At 42.2% G+C, this 15,078-nt stretch overlaps 2 protein-coding genes across 3 annotated transcripts in view; one reads left to right on the top strand and one right to left on the bottom strand.

Moving 5' to 3' along the window:
- LONP2 (lon peptidase 2, peroxisomal) overlaps window positions 1–6,582 on the bottom strand; it is a 110,009-nt gene extending 103,427 nt beyond the window's left edge. For both annotated transcript variants that reach the window (XM_023189613.1, XM_023189614.1), the window contains exon 1: window positions 6,128–6,582. In XM_023189613.1, coding sequence (XP_023045381.1) covers window positions 6,128–6,360 — 233 coding nt within the window. In that variant the 5' untranslated portion in view covers window positions 6,361–6,582. The remainder of the gene's footprint in view (window positions 1–6,127) is intronic.
- ABCC11 (ATP binding cassette subfamily C member 11) overlaps window positions 2,790–15,078 on the top strand; it is an 82,283-nt gene continuing 69,994 nt past the window's right edge. The window contains exon 1 of the mRNA XM_026456890.2: window positions 2,790–3,016. The gene's annotated coding sequence lies outside the window, so the exon portion shown is untranslated. The remainder of the gene's footprint in view (window positions 3,017–15,078) is intronic.

Here is a 15,078-nt window from a genome sequence, read left to right as displayed (position 1 = left end):
TTTTTTTTTTTTTTTTTTTTTTTTTTTGAGACAGAGTCTCGCTCTATCGCCCAGGCTGGAGTGCAGTGGTGCGATCTCGGCTCACTGCAAGCTCCGCCTCCCGGTTCACACCATTCTCCTGCCTCAGCCTCCCGAGTAGCTGGGACTACAGGTGCCTGCCACGTCTGGCTAATTTTTTTTTTTTTTTTTTGTATTTTTTAGTGGAGACGGGGTTTCACCATGTTAGCCAGGATGGTCTCGATCTCCTGACCTTGTGATCCGCCCGCCTCGGCCTCCCAAAGTGCTGGGATTACAGGCATGAGCCACTGTGCCCAGCCTCAAGTCAGTCATTTTTCTAAAAATTCTGGCTCTTCCATTATATGTGCATTATTAGGTATGCTCAAAAGGCAGCATTTTAATTTTGCAACAGATCCAAACTTATACATCCCAACGATTGGTGTCCTTCCCTTTAGCTAGTAGCTCCATAAATCCACATCCTAACTATGATATTATTCAAAGAAGTTTTGAAACTCCTAACTCAAATTTACCCTCAGAGTTTGTAAGATAATGTTTTAATCCAAATCCTAACTCAAATCTACCCTCAGAGTTTGCAAAATATTGTTTTAATTCAAATGAGGTCTGACTACAACGCTTAATAATTTGTATAATTTGGAAACTGACCTAAATAATATAAGAGGTCCAAACATTTAAGAACCATCAACTGCAGTAGTGGGAAAATCTAAAAGCAGCACTACTGGAAAAAGCAGTTTTCCAAGATGAGGATATTATGTAAATATTTAATTCCGGCCTATATGCCCAGCACTTGCTTTTTTTTTTTTTTTTCCTATAGACAGAATCTTGCTTTGTCACCCAAGCTGGAGTGCAATGATGCGATTACAGCTCACTGCAGCTTCAATCACCTGGGCTCAAGTAATCCTCCCGCCTCAGCATCAGGAGCAGGTGGGACTACAGGCACATGACACCAGGCCCAGCCACTTTTTAAATTTTTTTTTTACTCAAAGCCCTTCATTTTTCTTGGAATCTTTAATCTTCCAAGACCTTCCGGCAATGATGCTAGTTCAGTTCAGCCCATGTTGGAATAATATGGGGCCTCCCCACTACTCTCTTTAATCCCCTTTTGTGAAAATCTACATTTAAAACTATCCATTTGGATATAGGTTTAGAATGCTTTGCAGTTTCAAAAGGCTTTCATATGTATACTTCATTTTATACCTCCTTTCACCCCATGAAGAAGGTAGTATTATTTCCTTATTACAAGTGAGTAAATGAGATTCAAAAAGGTAGAACATGGCATGGTGGCTCACACCTATAATCCCAGCACTTTGGGAGGCCAACGCAAGTGTATCGCTTGGGCTCAGGAGTTCAAAACCAGCTTGAGCAACATGGCAAAACCCCATTTCTACCAAAAAAAAAAATAGCTGGACATGGTGGCACATGCCTGTAGTCCCAGACACTCAGGAGGCTGAGGTGGGAGGATCACTTGAACCTGGCAGGCAGAGGTTGCAGTGAGCCGAGATGGCACCATGGCACCAGCATGGGTAACAGAGTGAGACCCTGTCTCAAAAAAATAAAAGTAGAACAACTTAGTTATACATGGTTACAAGAAAATTTAATAGAAATAAATTTAATAAATCAACTTAAATTTAAAAGATAAAGTTAATAAATTAAGAGTTCCTTAATTATATTTTAAGACAAATTTTACTTTTTTCCCATCAAATGGACAATAGGTTCCACTTGTACCTACAAGAATTATAAACATAGACCAGGCATGGTGGCTCATGCCTGTAATCCTAACACTTTGGGAGACTGAGGCAGAAGGCTCACTTGAGCCCATAAGTTTGACACCAGTCTGGTCAACACAGGGAGACCACATCTGTACTTCATTTTTTGTTTTTTGAAACAGGGTCTCATTCTGTCACCCAGGCTGGAGTGTAGTGGCACAACCACGGCTCACTGCAGCCTAGACCTCCCCATCTCAGGCAATCCTCCCACCTCAGCATCCCCAAATAGCTAGGATTACAGGCATGTGCCACCATGCCTGGCTAATTTTTTTTTTTTTTGGTAGAGACAGGGTCTTCCTATGTTGCCTGGCTGTCTTGAACTCTCGGCCTCAAGTGATCTTCCTGCCTCGACCTTCCAAAGTGCTGAGATTACAGGCATGAGCCACTGTAGCCAGCCTCTCACTCTTTCTTAAAACTTCATTTCTAAATTCAAGAAATACCACTAGTGTATCATATATCTTCCTTAAGAAGAGTCAATGAAGATTTAGGAAAATCTAATATAATAGATTAAATTTTAAAATTTTACCATTACCAGGTAATATTTCTTGAATGTCTAAGAATTCTAAGAATACAAATAGGAATAATGTATGGACGAAGAACTGATCCAACTTATGAAATTGTGCACCTGTTATAAATAAGGCATTAATAACTTGTTAGATAAATGCCAATGAAACTTAGCTGGGTTCTTACTGATAAGAAGCAAGCCAACAAAGAGGGGGACTGAGAAGTCGGCACTCTGAGGAAATGAAGCCATGTACCCTGAAGAGTGTAAATTTGGAAGAAGGCTGGATGACCACCTTGAAATGCTTGAAAGGATATTGTATAGGCAGTGCTAAATTATGACCCTTTTCACTAAGAAAACAATGGGTCACTCAGGAGGCACTAAAAATGCAGTTCAACTAAGCAGAAAAACGCAGGGTGCCCTAGGTCAGCATGCCAGCCAAGTTCTATACTGCAGGACAAGTCCAAAGCTCCTCCTTTAAAAAGGCTCCTACAGGTAACATGCCTGCACACTAATGTGCAGAAAGGGACTGTGCTACTTAAAACCACCAAGGAAGCGGCAGCGGTAAGTCAACATCTAACCCTGCCACTCTGTGTGGCAAAGAACGCTGGGAGCAAGTTACTTCTGCTGCTCCTTGAAGGCTGCATCCAGTGTCACCTGGATGGTGTAAAGGAAACAAGAGACAGGAACAGAGCCCCTCATCTCGCCTCTGGGCTACCATACGGAAAAGCAGGTAACTGGGGAAGGACAGATTTGTGCATGGAAACAGACTAATGCTATGAATAACTCAGTATTGGTATTATTAAAGCCTTTTTTTTTCTTTTTTTTTTTTTTAAGTAGAGTGGTTTAAAGGCCATATTAGAGAAAAAAAAGACATTGGAAACTATTACCAAGGAATATGGTACAACCTTTCCACATAGGCTTTTAAAGTAGCAAACAATACTTCTAGGATAACTAGATGGTCTGATGAGTTCTTATAATGCTGGAATTCTATGAAGACTTTTCAATTTATGCTTTCTAATTTAAATGATTAAATTTTAAATTATCTAACCCTGCCACTCTGTGTGGCAAAGAACGCTGGGAGCAAATCACTTCTGCTGCTCCTTGAAGGTTGTGGCCAGTGTCACCTGGATGGTGTAAAGGAAACAAGAAATAGGAACAGAGTCCCTCTTCTCGCCTCTGGGCTACCATACGGAAAAGCAGGTAACTGGGGAAGGACAGATTTGTGCATGGAAACAGACTAATGCTATGGATAACTCAGTATTGGTATTATTAAAGCTTGTAGAGTGTTTTAAAGGCCATATTAGAGAAAAAAAGACATCGGAAATTATTACCAAGGAATATGGTACAACCTTTCCACATAGGCTTTTTAAGTAGCAAACAATACTTCTAGGATAACTAGATGGTCCGATGAGTTCTTACAATGCTGGACTTCTATGAATACTTTTCAATGTATGTTTTCTAATTTAAATGATTAAATTTTAACATTGCTACTCAGTTAAAGGCAATAATATGAACATCAAGGATCAGATCACACAGTATCTGATTATTAGTGATTACTTTCAAGCAGGAGAATTGAGGATTGTTGTTTTGGAGGGATTTTCATAAAATAAATTAAAAACCTGAAGGGTATGGTGGCGCTTGCCTATAGTACCCAGCTACTCCAGAGGCCAAAGCAGGGGATAGCTTGAGTCCAGGAGTTCAAGACCAGCCTAGACAACATAGTGAGACCCCCATCGCTACAAAAAATTTAAAATTTAGCTGGGTATAGTGGTGCACACCTGTAGTCCCAGCCACTCCAGAAGCTGAGGCAGGAGGATCACTTGAGCCCAGGAGTTCAAGGTTGCAGTGGGCTATGATCACGCCATTGCACTTTGGCCGAGGAGACAGAATCAGACTCTGTCTCAAAAAATAAATGAATGAATAAATAATAAAAACCCTCCAAAATCTTGCCAGAATAATACCAACAAATAGTGAAACTTAAAATGTGACTAAATCGACTTTTCAAGTTCACAGTGTGCCCGTGGTTAATCAATACATATGTACAGGCGAAAGAAAACGCAAAGTCTAATCATGACCATGCTTGCCTAGACAGGGAACTAAGTGCCTGGGCGCAGAAGGCAAAAAAATTTGGGAAAAGTAAGCAGAAGGAGTAGGGTCACATGTTGGGAAACTGGAATCCAATACAATTTATCAAAGAGTACTGAAACTTGGAATGTGACCAGTTTCACTCAGGCAATAACCAAAGCAGGTCAGATGGGAGCCAAAATATTTTCCATGCTTGAGAAAATCAAGGCTTTTACAACATAAATGAATACTGGGCTGTTGTGGAAGGTTTGTCGGTCTTTGTTGTTTTGTTTTGCTTTCTTTTAATGGGGGTGCGGGGGAGGTACCCGTCTCCTTTGAGAACTGAAGAAAGCAAAAGATTTGCCTAAAAAAAAAATGTACATAGTCACAAGATTTTGAGGAAAAATAAGGCATGTCTAACCCTCTGGAAATCCATTCAGAGTCAGGAACCCCTAATTTAAAAATGAGTGATAACTGCCAGGAAAGGAGAAGCTCTAAACTGAAAACACAACACCTCCAGTAGAGTTAGGAATAGGAGGCGGGTGCTTGGGAGGTGAGTTTGAAGATACTTGTTGAGAGTATACTACATACCAGCATTATCCAATAAAAATATAATGTGGGCCACATATAAAATTTTAGTGGCCACATTATAAAGGAAAAACAGCGGAAATCTTAACATTAACCCCAAGTACTCAAAACATTGCCATTCCAACATTTAATCTATATAAAATGTATTAATCAAAAAGATTTTTCAAAATCTGGTGTGTACTGTGCACTTACAGCACATTTAGGGTGACCAACCTCCTGGTTTCCTTGGGACGGAGGGGCTGAAACATAGGACTTTCAATACTAAAACAATCCCAGCAAACCAGGACATCTGGCAAATCTAGCAACTCAATTTGACAAGCCACATGCACTACACAGTACTGGACAGCACAGTCATCCATCAAGCATGGTGCAAAGCTGAATATACACATTATTCAATTTATTCTTCATAACATGCCTAAGAGATGGATGTTGTCAGTTTCCAAACTATAGACTAAAAGAAACAGAGGTTAAGGCTCTCACCGAAAGTCACACCAATAAGGCGACGGTACTGGGCAATACAGTAGTAAGCCTGGGGCCTAAGAAATGATATGAGCAAAGAAGCAGAGGTGAGAAGCTAGGAAAGTTCCAGAAAGGGGGAACCAGCGAAAACGTGAGCACAAAAGACCCTTTACAATAGGAAACAGAAGTATTAGGGGGAGAAGGAAAAGGGTGACAAGGAGTATAGAAGGCACCCACAAATAGTGCAGTTTAGGAATGAAACAAAAAAAGTTAAAACTTACGGAGCAGGGAATGTCTCAGCGGACAAAAATAATGGGTGAGGCGGATAGGAGGAAACGGCAGTGGGGAGAAAGGCGAAAAGCGAAGGAAAGTGAAGGCAGAGATCATCGGGGAGAAAGAAAGGGCCTGAAGCACTGGCCTAGGAGGCTGAAGACCGAAAGCGAGGAATTGAGGGGCGGAAAGAGGATTCAAATTAAATCATTCAGAGCAGCAGGGAACCGTGTAGTTTCACCAGGTATCAGCCACTACTTCATGAACGATCTCATTCAGGGTCATGGGGTAGGTATCTGTCATCCCCATTTTGCATTTGATAGCACCGGAGAGGCGGAACCGAGCCGCGAAGGCCGTGCCGAACCGAGCCTCGCGCTCAAGACAGGCCGTGGCCTGGGCCCGGGTCCCCGGAAGAGGCTGCGCCGCCCGCCGCCGCCGCCGCGGGGGCAGCCAGGCCTACCTGTGCAGCGGCGGTAGGTCCTGCGCGTCGCTGGCGGGGTCAGGTGTGTTGGGAATGACGCCCAGGATGGTGCTCTGCAGCGACGTGCCCTTTAGCAGGCGGTTCCGCACGAGCTGCAGGTTGCGGGCCGAGTCCACGCTGGTGCGCATGGTGGAGCCGGGCAGCAAGACGCCCTCGTGGGTGAGCAGCAACGGGAGGCGGCTGGGGATCTGGATGGGGCTCACTGATGACATGGTGGCAGCCGTTCGCACTAGGGGCTGTCAAAAGGAGCAAGACACACAGCTGCCCGCCGCCTGCGCCGCAGCTACCAAACCTCAGACCCGCCTCCGCGCCCCCGCTTCCGGCTACGCGATACGGTCCGCCCCCGGGCCCAGAAGCCATCGCTTCGCGCTGCTCTCTCGCAGAGCCTCCCGATAAGACTTGCGCGTGTTACCTCTAGGAAAAGAGGTGCACTCAAGCGTGCGGCGACCTTCGCCTCACTTACAGAATATATTTAGAAGGATGATCTTATTTGAATTGTGTATACTTGAAGTGTGTTTAACTTTTTTCAATTTTTTTATATATACTTGAAGAGTTTTTAACTTTTGATTTGCGCTATTTATTTATTTTGAGACAGATTCTCGCTTGTCGCCGAGGCTTGAGTGCAATGGCGCGATATCCGCGCCTTGCAGCCTCCGCCTCCTGGGTTCAAGCGTTTCTCCTGCCTCAGCCTCCTAAGTAGCTGGGATTACAGATGCCCGCCAACACACCCAGCTAATTGTTGTGTTTTTAGTAGGGAGGGGATTTCACCATGTTGGCCAGGCTGGTCTCTAATAGCTGACCTCAAGTGATCCGTCCACCTCGGCCTCCCAAAGTGCTGGGATTACATGCGTGAGCCAACATGCCCGGCCGGAATTGATTTTAGATGTACAAAACTACAGCAAAGGGTTCTTATATACCTTTCACCCAGTTTCGTCTGTTATCATCTTACATAATCATAGTTCAACTGTCAAAACCAGAAAATTAACATTACTATCGTTTAACCGGTAGACCTCAGTTTTCCCACTAATGTACTTCATTGGATCTGGTCCAGGATCCAATATTCAGGATCCCACTCTTTATTTTGTTGTAAAATCTCCTGGGTGTTCTTTAATCTCTGGCAATTCCTCAATTTTTTTTTTCTTTAAAACGTTGATACTTTTATTGTATTTTTTTCTGTTTTTTATTTTATTTTATTTTTATTATACTCTAAGTTCCAGGGTACATGTGCACAACGTGCAGGTTTGTTACATATGTATACATGTGCAGCACCCATTAACTGGTCATTCACATTAGGTATATCACCTAATGCTATCCTTCCCCCTTCCCCCCACCCTGTGTCCAAGTGTTCTCATTGTTCATTTCCCACCTATGAGTGAGAACATGCGATGTTTGGTTTTTTGTCCTTGGGATAGTTTGCTCAGAATGATGGTTTCCAGCTTCATCCATGTCCCTACAAAGGACATGAGCTCATCCTTTTTTATGGCTGCATAGTGTTCCATGGTGTATATGTGCCACATTTTCTTAATCCAGTCTGTCATTTATGGATATTTGCGTTAGTTCCAAGTCTTTGCTATTGTGAATAGTGCCACAATAAACATATGTATGCTTGTGTCTTTATAGCAGCATGATTTATAATCCTTTGGGTATATACCCAGTAATGGGATGGCTGGGTCAAATGGTATTTCTAGTTCTAGTCACTTGAAGAATCACCACACTGTCTTCCACAATGGTTGAACTGGTTTATAGTCCACCAACAGTGTAAAAGTGTTCCTATTTCTCCACATCCTCTCCAGCACCTGTTGTTTCCTGACTTTTTAATGACTGCCATTCTCACTGGTGTGAGATGGTATCTCATTGTGGTTTTGATTTGCATTTCTCTGATGGCCAGTGATAATGAGCAGTTTTTCATGTGTCTGTTGGCTGTATAAATGTCTTCTTTTGAAAAGTGTCTTTTCATGTCTTTTGCCCACTTTTTGATGGGGTTGGTTGATTTTTTCTTGTAAATTTGTTTAAGTTCTTTGTAGATTCTGGATATTAGCCCTTTGTTAGATGGGTAGATTGCAAAAATTTTCTCCCATTCTGTAGGTTACCTGTTCACTCTGGTGGTAGTTTCTTTTGCTGTGCTCTTCAGTTTAATTAGATCCCATTTGTCAATTTTGGCCTTTGTTGCCATTCCTTTTGGTGTTTTAGTCATGAAGTCCTTACCCATGGCTATGTACTGACTGGTATTGCCTAGGTTTTCTTCTAGGGTTTTTATGGTTTTAGGTCTAACATTTAAGTCTTTAATCCATCTTGAATTAATTTTTGTATAAGGTGTAAGGGAGGGATCCAGTTTTACTTTTCTACATATGGCTAGCCAGTTTTCCCAGCACCATTTATTAAATAGGGAGTCCTTTCCCCATTTCTTGTTTCTGTCAGGTTTGTCAGAGATCAGATGCTTGTAGATGTGTGGTATTATTTCTGAGGGCTCTGTTCTGTTCCATTGGTCTGTATCTCTGTTTTGGTACCCATACCATGCTGTTTTGGTTACCATAGCCTTGTAGTATAGTTTGAAGTCAGGTAGTGTGATGCCTCCAGCTTTGTTCTTTTGGCTTAGGATTGTCTTGGCAATGCAAGCTCTTTTTGGGTTCCATATGAACTTTAAAGTAGATTTTTCCAATTCTATGAAGAAAGCCGTTGGTAGCTTGATGGGGATGGCACTGAATCTATAAATTACCTTGGGCAGTATGGCCATTTTCACGATATTGATTCTTCCTATCCATGAGCATGGAATGTTCTTCCATTTGTGTCCTCTTTTATTTCATTGAGCAGTGGGAAAACCTTGATACTTTTAAAGGATATCAGTCAGTTATTTTGTAGAAGTTCATTCAATTCGAGTTTATCTACTGTTTCTCATAATTAGATCAATGGTATGCATTTTGGGACCAAATACCATGAAAGAGATGTTGTGGGCCGGGTGCAGCGGCTCAAGCCTGTAATCCCAGCACTTTGGGAGGCCAAGGTGGGCAGATCATCTGAGGTCAGGAGTTTGAGACCAGCCTGGCTAACATGGTGAAATCCCGTTTCTACTAAAAATACAAAAAATTAGCTAGGCATGGTGGTGCATGCCTGTAATCCCAGCTACTTGGGAGGCTGAGGCAGGAGAATTGCTTGAACCCAGGAGGCAGAGGTTGCAATGAGCCGAGATCAAGCCATTGCACTCTGGCTTGGGCATCAAGAGCAAAACTGTCTCAAAAAACAAAAACAAGTGATGTTGTGGCCATGTGATATATGATGGTGAAATGTCTTATTAATGATGGTTTGAATCTTGACTACTTGGTGAAGGTGGTATCTGCCAGATTTGTTCACTGTAATTTACTATTTTTCTCTTTGTAATTAGTAAGTATTGTGTAAGGAGATAATTTTACATTTATTTATTTATTTTTCCTTCAACTTTTATTAGGTTGATGCAAAAGTAATGGCAAGAAACCGCAATTACTTTTGCACCAACCTAATTTTTAGATTCTAGGGTACATGTGCAGATGTGTAGGTTTGTTACCTAGGTAAACATGTGCCATGGTGGTTTGCTGCACAGATCAATCCATAACCTAGGTATTAAGCCCAACATCCATTAGCTATTCTTCCCGATGCTCTGTCTTCCCCTACCCCTGCCCCCATTAGACTCCATTATGTTGTTCCGTGTGACCATGTGTTCTCATCCTTCAGCTTCCACTTCTAAGTAAGAACATGCAGTGTTTGGGTTTCTGATCCTGTATTAGTTTGCTGAGGGTAACAACTTCCAGCTCCATCCATGTCCCTGCAAAGGACATAATCTCATTCCTTTTCATGGCTGCATAGTATTCCATGGTGTGTATGTACCATGTTTTCTTTATCCAGTCTATTGTTGATGGGCATTTAGGTTGATTCCATGTCTTCGCTATTGTGAATAGTGCTGCAGTGAACTTACGTGTGAATGTATCTTTAAAATAGTGATTTATATTCCTTTGGGTATATACCCAGTAATGGGATTGCTGGGTCAAATGGTATTTCTGCTTCTAGATCTTTGAGGAATTGCCATACTGTCTTCCGCAATGGTTGAACTAATTTACATTGTCACTAACAGTGTAAAAGCATTCCTTTTTCTCTGCAATTTTGCCAGCATCTGTTGTTTCTTGACTTTTTAATAATTGCCATTCTGACTGGTGTGAGATGGCATCTCACTGTGGTTTTGACTTGCATTTCTCTAATGATCAGTGATGTTGAGCTTTTTTTCATGTTTGTTGGCCACATGAATATCTTCTTTTGAGAAGTGTCTGTTCATGTCCTTTGCCCAATGGGGTTGTTTGTTTTTTTTCTTGTAAATTTGTTTAAGTTCCTTGTAGACTCTGGATATTAGACCTTTGTCAGATGGATAGATTGCAAAATTTTTCTTCCATTCTGTAGATTGTCTGTAGGTTGTCTGTTCACTCTGCTAGTAGTTTCTTTTGCTGTGCAGAAGCTCTTTAGTTTAATTAGATCCCATTTGTCAATTTTTGCTTTTGTTGCAATTGCTTTTGTTGTTTTCATCGTGAAATGTTTGCCCGTGCCTATGTCCTGAATGGTATTACCTAGATTTTCTTCTAGAGGGGTGTGTGTGTGTGTGTGTGCGTGCGTGTGTGTGTGTAGGGGGGCAGAGTCTCGCTGTGTCACCCAGGCTGGAGTGCAGTGGCGTGATCTCGGCTCACTACAAGCTCCGCCTGCTGGGTTCACGCCGTTGTCCTGCCTCAGCCTCCCGAGTAGCTGGGACTACACGCACCTGCCACCACGCCCAGGTAATTTTTTGTATTTTTGGTAGAAATGGGGGTTTCACCATGTTAGCCAGGATGCTCTCAATCTCCTGACCTCGTGATCCGCCCACCTCGGCCTCCCAAAGTCCTGGGAATTACAGGCGTGAGCCACCTTGCCTGGACCTTCTAGAGTTTTTATAGTTTTGGGTTTTACATTTAAGGCTTTAATCCATCTTAAGTTAATTTTTGTATAAGGTGTAAGAAGGGATCCAGTTTCAATTTTCTGCATATGGCTAGCCAGTTCTCCCAGCACCATTTATTAAATTGGGAATCCTTTCCCCATTGCTTGTTTTTATCAAGTTTGTTGAAGATCAGGTGATTGTAGGTGTAATTTTACATTTCTTATTTAGAATTCTCCTGTAAGAAAGGGCTATTCCATTTACCCCATTTATTTACTTACTCAATTACTTTTTAATGTTAGTATGGTCTCATAGATATTTAGTTTTTATGGATTTTTTTTTTTTTTTTTTTTGAGATGGAGTCTCACTCTGTCACCCAGGCTGGAATGCAGTGGTGCGTTCTCGGCTCACTGCAAGCTCTGCCTCCTGGGTTCATGCCATTCTTCTGCCTCAGCCTCCCGAGTAGCTGGGACTACAGACTCCTGCCACCATGCCTGGCTAATTTTTTGTAGTTTTAGTAGAGATGGAGTTTCACCGTGTTAGCCAGGATGGTCTCAATCTCCTGAACTTGTGATCCGTCCGCCTCGGCCTCCCAAAGTGCTGGGATTACAGGCGTGAGCCACGGCGCTTGGCCTAGTTTTTATGGATTCTAATCCAATAATATTATGGGTTTTGGTTTTTTTTTTTTTTTTTTGCTTGAATTGTTTTGAATTTGACCATTTCTGCATGTTGAGATTTGACTTGGGTTTGGCCTTAGGTTGCAGGTGGAATATTTTCTCCAATAAGAAATAAGAAGTCCAGCAGTGCTTTCAGAATTCCAGAAGGAATTGAAAGTCCATTCGTATCAAGAGTTATTTGTTGAGGGACTTCTCGGTGCCAGGCCCTGAGCTAACTGCGGAGGTATAGACAGGTCCCAAAACAAGGTCCTACTCTCAAGCATCTCTCAGCCAGGGGAACAGACCCATAGAAATCTGAGTATGAGGTACGGCAGACAGAACTGTGTGTTTATATGTGTGCAACAGATAAGGGAAAGAGAAATCAGGTTGCTAGGTGCTCTGGGAGAGACATACATGTAGAAACTTGGAAGCTCCTACCTGAAGCTCTTTGTTTGACAGGATCTCACCTTCTTTCATTCATTCACTGAACATCATTTTCACATTGCTTAATATTCATTTCAATAAACATTCACTGAAAATGTTTTTTGAACACCTATGATGTGCTGGACACTATTCTAGGTAATGGGATATAGATCAGGGAATAAGACAAACAGGATTTCTACTTTCATGAAGCTGACATTCTAGTGGGAAAAACAAACAATAAGCAAGGAAAGAAATAAGGAAAATATTTCTGGATAGTAATAAGCCTTTTAGATGGTCAGAGAAGGCCTCTGAAAAGATGGCATTTGAACTGAGCCCTGCACTATGAGAAAGCATAGATCAATGCAAAGATTAGGGGGTAGGGGTCAAGGGCACAGTTAAAAAGCAGCACTTGCAAAGACCCTGTGGCTAGAATGAATTTATGGTGTTTGAGGAACCTGTTCTTGGAATGTCTGAGCTTGAGACCTAGTGGTTCCAGTTGCAATAAGGTGGGCAGAGTCCGGTTATAGAGGGCTATGTAGGCTCTGGTAAAGAGTTTGGGTCTTAATCTAAACCTGATGGAAGCCATGGGAGAGATTAAGTTGAGGAATAATATTATCTAGCTTATGTTTTCAAAAGTTCATTTTGGCTGCAATGTGGAGAATGGAATACAAGGATTTAAGATCAAAAGCAGGGAGGCCAGTCAGGAGGTGGTTGCAGTTGTCCAGGCAACAAGTGATGACTTAGAATAGGAGCAGGTGCTGTCAAGCTGTGTTTGATTGTAGCTTCAAGAGAATATGCCGATGGATTGAACATGAAGATTTAAGGCAAAACAGTTGACAAGGATTATCCTAGGTTGGGGCGTAAGCCACCAGGGCCTGGAGAGAGGTTGAGCCAGTAGCTGAAGATCCTAGCTATAATGAGGGTCTCGATCACTTCTCTGGATATATACAATGTACCCACCCTGTGACAGACTCTGGGGGTGATACATATGTGTCACCAGAGATAAAACATATGTGGCCCAGATTCGCAAGCACTTACCTTTTCATCAAGGGTCTCTCCAAGGGTAAGAGGGGAGGGACTGCATTCATTCAGACTTCCAGAGTTTTAATAAAGAACTTCTAAAACCAGCTTACAAACTTTATGGTATATTTTTGAAACACTAATGTTTAATACTTTTAACCCACTTATGCCAGAGGTTGCAATTTTTTTTTGGATTTTTGCAATCAGACCTCGGTGATGACCTTGAGTAGTAAGATAGAAATGACTTTCACATGCTTAGCATTCCCATAATGGAACACTAGGCATAAATGGCCTAACACATACATGTGCCCCAACAACTACAATAAACAATACTGTATAAATGTTCTGTTCATATAATAATGGCTGGATTTAGTTTTTAAAATACAAATTCATGCTGCTCTATAGAAGGTGTGGTGTGGTGCGGGAACAGGCCCAAGTTTAACCTGCCTGCTTGATGAAAACCCTCTTTCAATCCTGTCACTATATCTCCGTGATGGGATGTGTCAGCCCACTTGGGAGAACACCAAGAATTTAAATGTGAAATCTTTTGTGACTGTGCAACTTTCCTAGCTCCTTTTTTGACAGACTCTGCATGTACTTCATTCGTTTATCCATCGAATATTCGCTATGCATGTACTATGTGCTGGGCACTCTTCTAGATCTCAGGACATATCTGTGAACAAGACAGACAAGGTCCCTGGTTTCAAAGAGCTTACATTCTAATGAGGTATGCAGAAAACAAATAAGCCAACAAGGAAAGAAATGGCAATTTCAGAATGTGATGAGTAAAGGAAGTAGATTAGGAGAATATGCAGAAGGTGGTGTGGAGAGAGGGGATCTGGGAAGGTTACTCTGAGGAGGTGGCATTTGAGTAGAGTCCTGAATGTCAAGAATGAACCAGCTCTGCAAGGAGGTGGGAGGAGAATATTATTGGCAGATATTAGGACTTGTGCAAACATCAAGGTGAGAGGATCATCCTAGCTTCTAAAATTGAGGAGAAGGCCAGGTACTGAGATGTGGGGATTCTTCCGTCAACAAGATGCCCTCCTGAAGCTCTTGGAACTAACAGAAGGATATAAACCTAAGAGCAGAGAAAGTTAAATAGCACAGGGTGAGGTACAGGAAGAGTAAGATCTAATCACTTAAACTTCTTTAGGGCCCAGCTGGCAGGTGCTTCTGGCTCCTTGCCCTGGACACTTCCTTAGCCACTGATGTGCCTTCTGGTCTTGGACACTAGACCCTGCTGCGTAAGAATAAGGAAATAAATCAGCTCCTCCAGAAAGCCCTTGATACAGGTTACCCTGCTCCAGTGGCTCCCCTCCTGTTCACAGTCTGTTTCACCATATGCAAGCAACCCGCGTCCAAATCAAATTTGTCATCCTGACCTTTGCCTCTGGGGATTGGGAAAGCACAAGGCTGGAAGCATCTGTTGTTTCGTCTCTATTTTATTCCCAGTCATGTCCTGGTTTCCATCCTTACTACAATGATGGTCTTACACTAATTAGAGTGAATAAACTCCAGCTCCATTTTCTTCCAGAAAGAGAATTGGGAGGACAGGGAACTTTTCCGGGACTGCCAAAGAAAGTTCTGGAGGGAATTCCCCTGGTCAGTCCAGGAAGTGGAGATGGGCCTCATGGAACTGGAAGGAGGCCCAAGCTAATGTGTGGCTGAGCTCAAGCTCGTTTGCTTGGGACGAGCGACTGATGTTCTGCAAGCATAACTATTATATGTTTGCATTTTCTTAATTTTCATTGGTTTTCATTTTCCATGTTGTTAGTTTCCTGGATGAATCTTGAATAGGAAAGAGTCACATTATGTGCTGGGCACTCTTCTAGATCCAAAGATACATCTGTGAACAAGACAGACAAGGTCCCTGGTTTCAAAGAGCTTACATTTTAATGAGGTAT

This window comes from Piliocolobus tephrosceles, chromosome 17 (assembly GCF_002776525.5).
Source record: "Piliocolobus tephrosceles isolate RC106 chromosome 17, ASM277652v3, whole genome shotgun sequence".
NCBI classification, from domain to species: Eukaryota; Metazoa; Chordata; class Mammalia; order Primates; family Cercopithecidae; genus Piliocolobus; species Piliocolobus tephrosceles.
The sequence above is the reverse complement of the archived record's forward strand: the minus strand, read 5'-3'. Positions and strand labels throughout refer to the sequence as shown.